A 12,151-nucleotide genomic window follows, 5' to 3' on the forward strand; every position below is an offset into this window, starting at 1 on the left:
TTGAACTAATCCAATATATGTTATATCTTCACGTGAATAAAAATATTTAAAAATACTATTTATTATCACACAAATATAAATTTTGAGCTAAACTATGAAAACCCTAGAAGAGGAATTGCAAAATCAATTTCTAATGAAATAAATTATATTTATTAAAAATAAATTATTATTAATGATTTTCTTATGTGTAGTGTAATAATTTTATAAAAAAAATTCGTAATCATTTTCAAGATTAAATAAAGAAAATAAATGTTATTTTTCTTAAAACAATAAAATAAACAAATTAGTTTATGTGATAATTGTGGTAGAAATGTAAATATAAATTAAGGAAACAAACTAACTCTTACTTTTTACTCGTCGAAGTTTGGATAAAAGAAAGCCAAAAATAAGATTGACCACACCGATATAAAAGCTTAGCAGCACTATAATCCAACAAGCAGAGGGAAAAAACTTTAAAAATGAATTTTTTATAATAATTTTCTATATTAACATTTAAATGTATTATTAAATATATAAAAATGTTCACTAAAATAGGGTTTTTTTAATATTTTTTTATTAAATGGAGATGAAGTATTTTTTGTAATTTGAGAGTAGTATTTTCTGTACATCAAAATCACATGAACTCTATAAAAATTCCAAAGAAGCATATTTGTATTGCAAAGAGCGTTTCCTATATGATCATATGTTACAATATTGAAAACCTTGTGTACAGTAGAGCTGATATGGATTCACATGATCGAGAATTCATCTTGGAGGCCATCTAATTCTCCTTTAAGACTATGTTGTTGTATGATCATCACTGAGGCACTTACCGAAAAATCCGAAGCCGACAGAATATCCCCGATGGGACCAAGCTCCGGGCACTCTTCCCAGTCATTCATTCCCACTGTCAAAATCGAATTCACTCTCCCGCCTCGTCCCACGATGAAAAGACCATATTGCCCTTCAAGTGACCTCAACGTAGAAAATGTCTGCCCTGAGTTGACAAGGTATTTTTCCATATATGCAACATTCCCTCCAGCCACATATCTATCATAGAAATCAGCAAAGCATTCATCATCAACTTTCATTTCTTCTTGATGCTCTGTAGTGTTGGATTTTGCAATTGTGATTCTCGATGACACGCTATCTCCTGTGGCTTCTAAGAGGAACCTTATAACTGTAAGTTTCACCCCAGGGTGTCGTGCTACTCGACCCGCGTAGACTAGTGCTTCCCTGTCATCCTTGCCACCAATGAATATTACGGCTGCATGGAGACATATGGAAGTTCTTGATATTATGGTGGATCCAAGTCCCCGGTCCACTAAAATTCCGATTGAGCAAGGAGCGTGACGAAGGATCTGTGGAAAGTTTAAGCCATTAGGACGCCAAAATGTTTTGCCTTTCAAAAATTCTAATCTTTTTACACTACAACAATCCAAGTGTTGTACTTTAATCATTTAGTCACATAGGCAATGAGACACGATTGACTTGATGGATGGTGCGACTGGTTGCATGCTGCTTGTTAGCTTTGCCACGGAATTGAATACTCATACATTATACATACCTTGCGATTGACATGTCGAAAACCCGAATGACCCAAATTTAGCCTACCACTGGCTTCTTGTTGCTTGTGAAAGGGAAGTATTATGAGTGAAACCATAAGATCCTCGGCCAGAATGCACACATCTTGATGCATGCTACTCAGAGTCGAAAGTGCAAAGATTCGTTTTGTGCTGATTCCATCTCCATGATCATTCAAATTAGCTTTTAATCCATTTGTTATCTGTTCTCTCATTTCCACAACGGCTGGATCAGTGACAGTCACAGAATCCCCCCCTTCACTATGGTGTGTTATTGTGGCTGCTATTCTGTCTGTCAACTCTATCATGTCTGTCACATAAACCATAATCCCTGGATCAGCAGCCCCCCTGGTGATTCCCATTAAATTTATGGCTGAAGAAACATTTTGTGGTCCGTGTACGCAAAGAAGAACACGAAGCTCGTTCGATGGATTAATCCATTGAAGTGCCATTCTTTGAGTTGGAGAACGTTTTCTTGCACGTTCAATGATGTTTGCCACTACTAACGGGGTGTAGATTATGGTGAGAAAGGTCACAAATACCATAGCAATACTTGTCGAGATACTTGTGAGTTTCATCTGCGTTTGATTGGGAAGAAAGAAACATTTATTTCAAAGTCAGATTACCTTTTTATCTACATGTTTACAGAGCAAAAAAAGGAAGCATCCAATTGAAAAGGACTTACATTCGATGTCATTATAGCCAAATACACATGGAAATGGCCCTTGATCGTTAATAGCAAGCCAATGGCAATTGAATCTTGCCAGCGAAATCCCAACATAACCCCTGAAACCCACGAACCAATAACTTTTCCAGCAGTAGCAATCAAGAAGAGGAAGAATAACTTTGCCCATGTTCCTATATGCGCGGCCCCAAATTGAGACAACTGCGCTTCCATGCCGACCCAAAAGAAGAAAAGTGGATTGAAGATGGCACTAAAGAAATAGTTCACTTTACTAATCATCATTTTTGCTATCCTCCCTTCTCTAGGCATGAATACACCAGCCAAAAACGCACTCAACGCACTATTATAATCTGCCAGGATAGGTGAAAAACAACAAACCATGACGACGTATGCCACAGCCAAGACTAAATGTGAGCCCTTCATTGGTTTTCCATCTGGATTTTCACGGTTCACCCAATTCATAATCAATGGTGTCAATTTCGCGGCCAGAACTATCTCAATCACTAGCACTGCAGCCATCTCAAAAACATCCTTTACCCTCCGATAAGCGAAACCCTTGTTAGGATCAAATATTATAAAGCCAAAGCTAACTAGAATTGTAGAAACCAAGGCATTATGCACGCTAGCTGAAACTACAAATCTCCCAATATCTGATTTTCCTATCTTTAGGTCAGTAATTATTCTAGTTAATAATGGGTATGCAGTGTCGGACATAATAATAGAGAGACAAAGGTTGAATGTGACATTTGGGATTTCGGGGATGCCAAGAAATGGGGTGACTAAAGAAGCCATAACAAAAGTGGTAAGAACTCCAGTGCAGGCAACTTTAGCTTCTTTTGATGGCAGATGAAGAAATATATTAGGATCAATTTCTAGGCCAACTACGAACATATGAAGAATCACCCCCCCTTCTACAATGTATTGAAAGGTTTTCTCCGTCTCTTCGCCAATTGTATGTTTTCGAATTATAGGTAGATTACCTAAAAATAGCCCTACCTGCAATATTTCACAACAATCAATGGCAGTTTTATGGATCATTAAGTATACCATACAACAATAATATTTCAAAAATAATTCACTGGATTAATATGCGAATTGAAAATTAAGAATAAAATCTGAGATGAATGCAATATCACATAAAATTATCATGCATTAAAAAAGAGAAACATACTATGTATTCAGAGACAATGCGAGGCTGAGACAGATTTCGCAACAAAATGTGGAGAAAATTGCACAAGAACACAATGAAAAAGAATCCAAGCATGTACAATGCGACGGTCGTCAACGTCGTAGTTCGGCATGCAGCTGCATTTGTAAAACTCTTGAATGCTGAATTACCATTCCATAAATCCATCTCATCTTCTCCTTCAAGAAAATCATGCAAGAGATTGGAGTTGGTTTTTTTTTTTCCAGTTTAACCATTAACTCCTACGTGAAAAGAGGTGTTCTGTGGTTCATAATCGTTTTGCATATTTAATACAACTAGCAAAAAATTCTAAATTTAAATATCTTACGTTACATAATTTCATTTTTTAAAAAAAAAAATATCATACATACTGTACAATGACAAGAAATTAACTTTAGATAAATAATCAATTTTTTAATAATAATATATTTTATAGTAATTCTATCGATTGTGACTCAATCAAATGAGTAATGATTGGATAAATGATAGTCGTGTTATATATCTACATATAAAAAGAAATATTTCAAACAGATGATAATGAAATTACAGTACAAAAGTTTCAAAAAATGAAGATTTGTCTATGTAGAGAAATAATATTTCTAACAATTTAGTATTGAAGTTATTGTATAAATGTTTCAAAATATGAAGACTTGTAAAGGTCAATTGTGAGAAAATTATTTTGTGGTGTTTATGAATATTTGATTAGAAGATGTTTATTTATTTTATTAGTTATAGTATATCATTGGATACACTGAGTCAAGATCTTAGCTTCATCTTGAAACTAATAAAGAGATACTTATAAGCCCAACATCCTAAAACTAACAAAGAGATACTCATAAGCCCAAGAAAGTTATATCATCCAACAAACAAACCTTTTGTGATGATATTCTTCTTAGATTCATAATCTAACACCAACGGCTAAATCAAAATGTTTCGGTCAAAGAGTAGGTCTCTTGTGAGACGGTATCACGAATCTTTATCAACTCTATCGATATTCACAATAAAAAGTAATACTCTGAGCATAAAAAGTAATGTTTTTTCATTATTGACCCAAATAAGATATACGTCTCACAAAATACGACTCGTGAGACCGTCTCACACAAGTTTTTGCTTCGGTCAAATTATAGTCATCTGGAATCAATTGGTGCATATTATTAATCTTGACTTCCAAATTGTACATCATAACTGCATACAATTAAAGCTCATTGTCCTTGTATGAACTTACAGCACCAATAATTCGCATAAAACAAAAACTTAATATTTTAATCACTATTAGCTATCGATAAGCATTAATTTAGGCATTCTTATGTTCAAAAAATATTTTTGAATGTATAAATAAATGTTGGTGTTTGAAGTTTTCCGTTTCTTTTCTTCTCCTGAAGAAATAAAAATGGACGGGACCCACACTTTCTTATACAGGAATAAAGGCACTCAGATTTTTTATTTTTTTTTATTTTCTTACTTTTTTCAACTAATGGCATTGCATAATCAGATTCATAAAATCAATTTTTTCAATATTTAGGATTGGATCACGGATGGAGCCAGAAAAATGAATTATGATGAAAATAATTTTTTTTAATAATTAATAAGTTAAAAAATAATTTTAATAGAGTAAAAAAATTTAAAATATATATGTGTCATAAAATAAATTAAATGAAAATTAGGGTACCGAAATGTAATGAGAATTTTCAATACATAATTTGAATAGCTGAAAAGTAGGAATGCAAATAGTTTTGGAGAAAAAAACTTGAAATCAGAAAAAATAAAGATATGAGAATTGAGCTTAATAGATTTAGCTCTTGTATTAAATTTCTATCACCTAATCATTCTATTATTATTCTTATTTTTAAAAGTATTAGTTAGATAAAATAACTGCTTATGAGAAATTAGGCAACAAAATTCGAGATGGTGTGCGAGGTGAATAATTGAATTTGGAGGTTTTAGAGTTAGTGTGGAGCCGAGAAGAGACTGAGGGGAATTAAAAAATGATTACAGTGTTAAATATTTATTTTTCAAATAAAAGTGAAGTGAGGTTCCCCATTTGGCTCCAATTAGAAATTAACAATAGAAGAAGGAAAAATATATATAGTAAAAGAAGGAAAAATGACATGGTCAAAAACAAGAGGAGAAAAGTTTTTTTTAAAAAAACTTAAATATAATTAAAAGGCTAATTTAATATAAGACCAAGATTAACCATCAGTACTTAAGGAAGCCCTCGTGGAAATCCAAAAATGTGAGAAGATTCGGACTAATTTAGCTCGTAGGTGGAAATTTTTTGGGTTTTTCCCCATTCCAACCAACCAATCGTTTCAAATTTGATGTATTTCGAATATAAAATTAAATTAGACCCGCTCGCTACTATATCATTCAGCATGCCTTATACAGCACATCTTCCGCAAAATAATACACCATACGTCGCAAAACAGGATGCAAGAATTCCAGGCAAAACAAACATGATTCAAATCAATAGTCAAACAGAAAACACCAAATTGTCGAATCTTAACACCTTTAAAATCCTATGACATTAAACCAACATTTGTGACGATCACCCACTAGGGGGAGAGGCTTTGGCAGCACCGCCTGTCTGGGCAGTGGAGGGCGGTGGAGTTGTGTCGTACGTCCCTCGTGAGTAAGCACCAGTGGAACCATCAGCAGAGTGAGCTGGAGCCTGAGAATATCCACTGCCATATGAGCTATTATACGGAGCCTGTTGCCCATAACCAGGTTGAACTGATGGTGGTGCCCCATAGGACGGGGGGCCATAACCTGGCTGAGACGGCGGATAACCAGCCGATGGTTTCTGTGCACCCGCATCTGACTGCATGTAACCGGTCTGCGGATATCCTGGTTGAGTATAACCACCTCCCTGACCACTAGGCGACTGCTGTGGCTGCGCATAAGCTTGTTGACTGCTAGGTGGTTTTTGACCGGGAGGGGCCCCGTATGTTCCATAACCTGAGGGTGGTTGGGTTCCATAGCTACCTTGAGAAGACGGTGGACCACCATAACCAGCCTGGTTAGAAGCTTGAGGTGGATAATTAGGATTTGGGCTGGGCTGACCGCCGGCGTTGTAAGGCTGTCCAGCGGCAGGTGCTTGATTGGTATCACCCTGTGTGTATGAAGAGGGGTGGCCGTCTGGTGTAGGATTTGAGACGTTGCCATAGGCAGAATTATACCCTTGTTGCTGCTGCTCGTATCCTGCTCCGACAGGATTGGGCTGAGGCTGACCATAGCCAGCACCTGCATTGTAGCCACTGTAGCTATCTTGAGTGTAACCTTGTCCTTGACTGTAGGCGGATGCCTGATTGTAACCATAACCTGAGCCATCAGTAGGAGTACCAGGACCTCCCTGAGCTTGATGCTGCAGTGGAGGTGGCTGTTGGTTGTAGTAATCGTAGCCGCCGCCTTGTGCAGCTTGCTGATTTGGTGGAGCAGTTGTTTGGTCCCAGCCAGAGGCATATGCACCAGAAGAGGGTTGAGGGGGATAACCTGAATAAGGTGGTTGGTTCATACCATACTGTGCTGATGGACCAGGATATGAGCCAGACTGGGCATAGCCGTATCCAGATTGTTGCATGGGTGGACCAGGAGGTGCCCAGTTAGTCGGAGGTCTAGCTTGATAACCTTGATGTTGATATCCTCCAGCCATCGACGAATTTCTAGGACGATTCTGCACAAGATTGTTGACAAATGAAACTAGGACAATAGTTGATGTTTTCGTTCTGAAACAACAATGGTATGATAAAAAATATGAGATATTAGCAACACAATACAGAGCAAGGTAAAACGTGAAGAAATAGGGATGGTATACCGAGAGCATATAATTCTTTAAGCACAGTATATATGGCACAGTTGCAACAAGACAAAAGTTAGGCGCCTACATACCGTACTGGTTGGGTCGTATTATTGAATTACTCCTGCAGAAGCCCATCCTCTCCCTATTCGAAGTGAATGGGTACAAAAAAATAGCATATACTATATAACTAGAATAACAAAAACAACTGAGGCCAACAGGTAGAAGAGGGAGCAAGGCACTAAATATCATCCACCTCCGTCTAGTCAAATGAATAAGCAACTTGAAGTGGAACCGATGCACCAATTTTTCATGATGGGGTAAAATATTTCAAATTACTCTCTGACTATAATATACAACAATAACTCTCCCCCAGTTGGACTGTCTTGGATGCATTACCAATAAGAATCGTAAAACATCAAAGAACAGGAGGATAGAGCGCACAAATCACTCAAGAGTTCGATCAAGGTGATAGAGATAATAAAGGAACCAACAATTGGAAGAAAATTTACTGGAAAAGTGCCTACTTATGACATCCAATTCAAATGCTTCAAACATTAAAATTCACAAAAATAATAAAATTGATCAAAACATGCAACCAAGGTAAAAACTATACAAACATGGAATTGCCAATCTCGTAGCAGTTATCAATATTCTAAAAGGAAGGAGTCATTTCATATTTTAAGCAATAATATATTACAAAGACAGTTTGTGTGGGATATTAGGAACTCAAAAACGCCAATGGATTGCCCAATAAACTGGCAAGGAATACTCAAAATAAACATCTGCAAACAAGTCATAAATTTTTGTCAATTCTAAACAGGACAGAATCTGTGGCTTTCATCATACCGATAGCAATTAAGGAACACATACTCTTTGAATTCCCTTATCAGTAGGTCCAAACAAATTTCTCCAAAATATGGAGAACTTATAATGAGGGAGGAATCATACCAGAAAGTGTCAAAGAAACACACACATCAAAATGGCCCATGACGATGTCAAGAAGTGTGCATTACCCTCTAACCCCTACAACAGTTTCACTCAGGATACATCAATTTTTTTTATAAGAAAAGAAATTTATCACTAAATCAATAGAAAAATACATTGAACTACAGATATATCAATTATGAGATAAAATTATGTATCATTTCTATAGTTAATACAGATGTATCCCAGTGCTGTAATAGACTTTGTATGATGATAGTTACCTCAATGTAGAATGCTCACGTATACCTGCCTCACATACAAAAAGTATCCGAAATCCAGTAACCATAAAGGGAACATCTTAATATACCGGTCTCAAATCTCAATACTTACAACCACTATCTAACCAGATTCTAGCTACTGGAAATATGGGCAAGATAAACCAAAACATTTCAGAGACAAAATATAAAACGTTCCTCTCCCCAATATGATTACTGATTGATTCCACAGTGGGAGAAAATTGTTATACAAGGAACACATAATCAAGCTTCAAGCATAACATTCAAACCAGATATTGAAGAGATCTTCCTCCCACGACAATAAAACAGCAAAATCTGATCTCCACCCAAGGATCATTTTTGCACAAGATTGACTCCATATCAACCATGCCGTAGAGGTAGACAGATGTGGCAAAGATATCTGCAATCCTCTACATGTACAAGTGGCAAATAGGGAAGGCACACAAACAAACATACACAGTTGTATAATACATTGTTAACACTTAAAAAAAATTAAGGGGTGAAACAAATTTAACAAGTTAAAACTTCATATGAGGAAACTAACACAAGCTATGATACATCACTAAGAATAAACAGGTATATTAATATGATGTTAATAACTTGTCAAGTTTAAATGACAGTGAACATAAAGCATAAAAGATAAGTGTAGTCATATGCAACCATTTAACAAACCTCGCTGATTACTTCATTAACCAACTGTTTAGCAGCCTCAATCTGTTCACTAGTGCCATCAATCTGTACGGTCCTTTCTTTGGATGTATCACCAGGTGGCAAGTGGAGAGGTATAACCTGAAATATTTGGGAACAGACAATACTCACGGCACCAGAAAAAAATCAAAACACAGATACAATATCAGGATTTTCAGAAAACTAGAAGTAGCAGCTCTATCAGATATTCAAACAACATAATAGCATTATAAACCGAAAGGAAAACCAACCTGAATGCGAGCGCCAGTCCTTGCTTGCATGTTCTTAATGGTTTCACCTCCTTTGCCAATAACAAGACCCACCTAGAAATTGCCATTGACCCTAATTAAATGAGTAAAAATAACATAAAAACAAGCATCATCGTTACCTTGTTGTTGGGAACCATAAACACGTATGGATCAGTTCCTGATTGTTGCCCAGTCATTCTTCGAGAAACAACACCAGAACCACCTGCTTCAGCCTGTTCAAGCAAATGTTAGCCAGAGTGATGTGGCAAGAGAATATTAAGCAAAAAAAAATGCCAGCTTAGTAAAAAAAACACTTCCTCAGTTTGATCCAAAAATTAGCAGTCGAATTGTTTTGAACTACACGTACCTCAGAAAGAACATCATTGATCAACTGCTCAGCCTTGGCTACCTGGTCAGGAGTACCCATGAGCTCAACACCTCTTGAAATAGAATTTGGATCGGCATCCATGTCTCTGGTCACCTGAATCTTGGCACCAGACTGAAGCTGAAGGTATTTAATGGTCTCCCCGCCTTTTCCAATAATCACACCTACCCTTCCATTTGGTATCTCAATTTTCTTGCTTGGACCTGGATAACCATAGGATGCACCTGTTGGCGGACCACTCAGACCCATACCCATAGGCTTCTGAACAAAACCTACATTCAAATCAAATGACATCAGGGTGCAAGCCCTGTAATCTGATCCTCACGTATGGCATCGCATGCATACTTGAACATATACGTATAAACTAAAGTAAGACTAAAAGTAATATTAATCAATGCATAAAGCATAAACGAAGTAGCAATAGATCCAAGCCCGGTAAAAACTATATTCTCGGAGACCAAGAAACGTAAGCTCATATCAAAGCAATACGAGATTGAACAGTTATGTATAAACTCATCGATACATTAAACTCGAGTTTCTTATGCACAAGAATAGAAGATCGGCACGTAATCAGAGCATGAAGCTCGTGTAAAAACATTGGATACCAAAGACGAGACGATGTGTGAACACAAAATGGTACTAAAGCAAGTAACAGATCAATTAACCAGAAATCGAATGGAGAATCACGTAATGGAAGTGAAAACGAAAACGTAAAAACTAGTTAAAGAGAAAACCGTCACCAGCATCAGTTGAATCGAATCCCCCACCACCAGCTCCGTTTTCAACTCTCGCTCTTTTCATCGGATCCACGTTATTCAAAAGCCTAGCGGCGATTTCTTGAGCCTTCTGTTTCGCCAACTCGATCTCGCTCATAGGAGGCGGAACGCTGTTATAAGATGTAGGGGGGGCGGATGAGTCCGGGCCTGACGAAAACCCCGTAGCCCTACGCGGTGCGGGTGAAGTCGAAGTCTGGTGATCTTCGTACTTGCGCTTGTTCGATTCTCCACCGGCTGATGAATAGTGCACATCATCCGCCATTTGAGTAGACACGGAGGAGCAAAAACCCTAGACGGCGAATGGAGAGGAATAGATAGTGATTAGTGTGTGTGGACATATTTTTATAGTCGCAAGTGGAGGCTGACCCACAATAGCTTGATTTTTTTATTTTCCTTTTTGAACCCCCATATTTAGTCTTATTTAGAACAGCAGCCCCCGTCGTTCCCCGTCGGTTTTTGTGCTGCCTTCTTATCGGGCCATTTTTTTAGAATGAGATCCCACCGACAATTACGTATGACTGATAAATTATCTAAATCTCTGCATAAAAATAAATGTCTCAACGAGAAATGACGAAAATTGGTGATTTACAATACATATCGACAAAAATTAGTGGATTTGACGAAAACATATTATGTATACATGATAAAATTAAGACAAATAACAGCTCTAATAATCTCTTGCATTGCTTATAACTCAACAAGATGAGTGGAAAATTTATAATTTAGACAACACATCGACACAAAAAAATTATTTCATATTCATCTCGGCTCATTGACACCCACACTAAAGTGAAAAAGGCCAAACACATCACTACATCAGCATCGTACACATTAATTTTTAACCACACTAGATGCAAGACCTGACCATCTACGGAATATGTGGCAATTTTAGCTCAATCAGCAAATGTTGACTCATAAGGGGAAGGCTTCTGATAAATGGTTTAGCTATATCGTGTTAACAGTAACCAAAAGAATATATAACCGTATAGTGACCATATTATAAATTTCCACATATTTTTTTCTCTTTTTACTTTTTTTAAAAAAATTGGGTATATGAAGTGGAGTATGTTTGATTATATATACAAAATTAATATTTATTTAAAACTTTTTATTATTTTTATCATCAAATAATCAACTAATTTTCTATATTACTAATTTCTAGCCAAATAATTTTGGCTCTAACCAAACCAAAATATTGGGATAGTTTTTTTATTTTTGGATTAAGATGCAAGTGAGTCAAGTCACTCGTATGTGGCTTTATCAAAACTCGACTCGAGCTTGATTTGATCAAACTCAAGTTGAGTTCGGGTTTTAATTGTTTCCACTTGAAAAATTAATTATATTTTATTTATCACATAAAATTTATAGGATACTTTTCTCAATATATACATTAAATTAAAACCTTAATCTTTTTTTTTTTTAATTCATTTGAAGATTTTCGAACACGATCATGAGTACCTCAACATGCACACGAGTTGAACATGAGCTTGAAATTGATTGTTCCATCGAGTTGAAACGGAGATAATCTAAATAACATTGAGCTCGAATAATATGATAGTCGACTTGTGTGCACCCTAGTTTGGATTGTCATGTCATCTTCTGGTTC

The 12,151-nt window shown here is 36.4% G+C and overlaps 2 protein-coding genes across 2 annotated transcripts; both read right to left on the minus strand.

Annotated features, from left to right (window-relative positions):
* Positions 1-582: 582 nt before the first annotated feature.
* LOC142525753 (cation/H(+) antiporter 28-like) lies at positions 583-3,660 on the minus strand. Its single transcript, XM_075630043.1, has 4 exons — positions 3,419-3,660; positions 2,248-3,243; positions 1,547-2,140; positions 583-1,340 (listed from the first exon to the last, which is right to left on the minus strand). Exons 1-4 carry the CDS (start codon positions 3,599-3,601, stop codon positions 729-731), a joined length of 2,385 nt encoding a protein of 794 aa, XP_075486158.1. The 5' UTR covers positions 3,602-3,660; the 3' UTR covers positions 583-728.
* A 2,209-nt stretch (positions 3,661-5,869) lies between these two features.
* Positions 5,870-10,868, minus strand: LOC142526454 (uncharacterized). The gene is made up of 6 exons (XM_075630867.1): positions 10,510-10,868; positions 9,752-10,041; positions 9,525-9,617; positions 9,388-9,459; positions 9,122-9,238; positions 5,870-7,103 (listed from the first exon to the last, which is right to left on the minus strand). Exons 1-6 carry the CDS (start codon positions 10,805-10,807, stop codon positions 5,979-5,981), a joined length of 1,995 nt encoding a protein of 664 aa, XP_075486982.1. The 5' UTR covers positions 10,808-10,868; the 3' UTR covers positions 5,870-5,978.
* Between the last annotated feature and the right edge of the window lie 1,283 nt (positions 10,869-12,151).

The sequence above is a fragment of the Primulina tabacum genome, chromosome 15 (assembly GCF_025594145.1).
Source record: "Primulina tabacum isolate GXHZ01 chromosome 15, ASM2559414v2, whole genome shotgun sequence".
Taxonomy (NCBI): Eukaryota; Viridiplantae; Streptophyta; class Magnoliopsida; order Lamiales; family Gesneriaceae; genus Primulina; species Primulina tabacum.

What these genes read in the sequence shown, in the direction of transcription:
- LOC142525753 (XM_075630043.1), bottom strand. Translation starts at nt 3,601, where the DNA reads ATGGATTTATGGAATGGTAATTCAGCATTCAAGAGTTTTACAAATGCA. An exon ending in GCATTGTCTCTGAATACATA is followed by an intron (nt 3,244 to 3,418) that starts GTATGTTTCTCT and finishes GAAATATTGCAG; the next exon opens with GTAGGGCTATTTTTAGGTAA. An exon ending in TTCGACATGTCAATCGCAAG is followed by an intron (nt 1,341 to 1,546) that starts GTATGTATAATG and finishes AACTTTCCACAG; the next exon opens with ATCCTTCGTCACGCTCCTTG.
- LOC142526454 (XM_075630867.1), bottom strand. Translation starts at nt 10,807, where the DNA reads ATGGCGGATGATGTGCACTATTCATCAGCCGGTGGAGAATCGAACAAG. An exon ending in TCAATGATGTTCTTTCTGAG is followed by an intron (nt 9,618 to 9,751) that starts GTACGTGTAGTT and finishes TTGCTTGAACAG; the next exon opens with GCTGAAGCAGGTGGTTCTGG. An exon ending in GGACTGGCGCTCGCATTCAG is followed by an intron (nt 9,239 to 9,387) that starts GTTGGTTTTCCT and finishes CAAATATTTCAG; the next exon opens with GTTATACCTCTCCACTTGCC.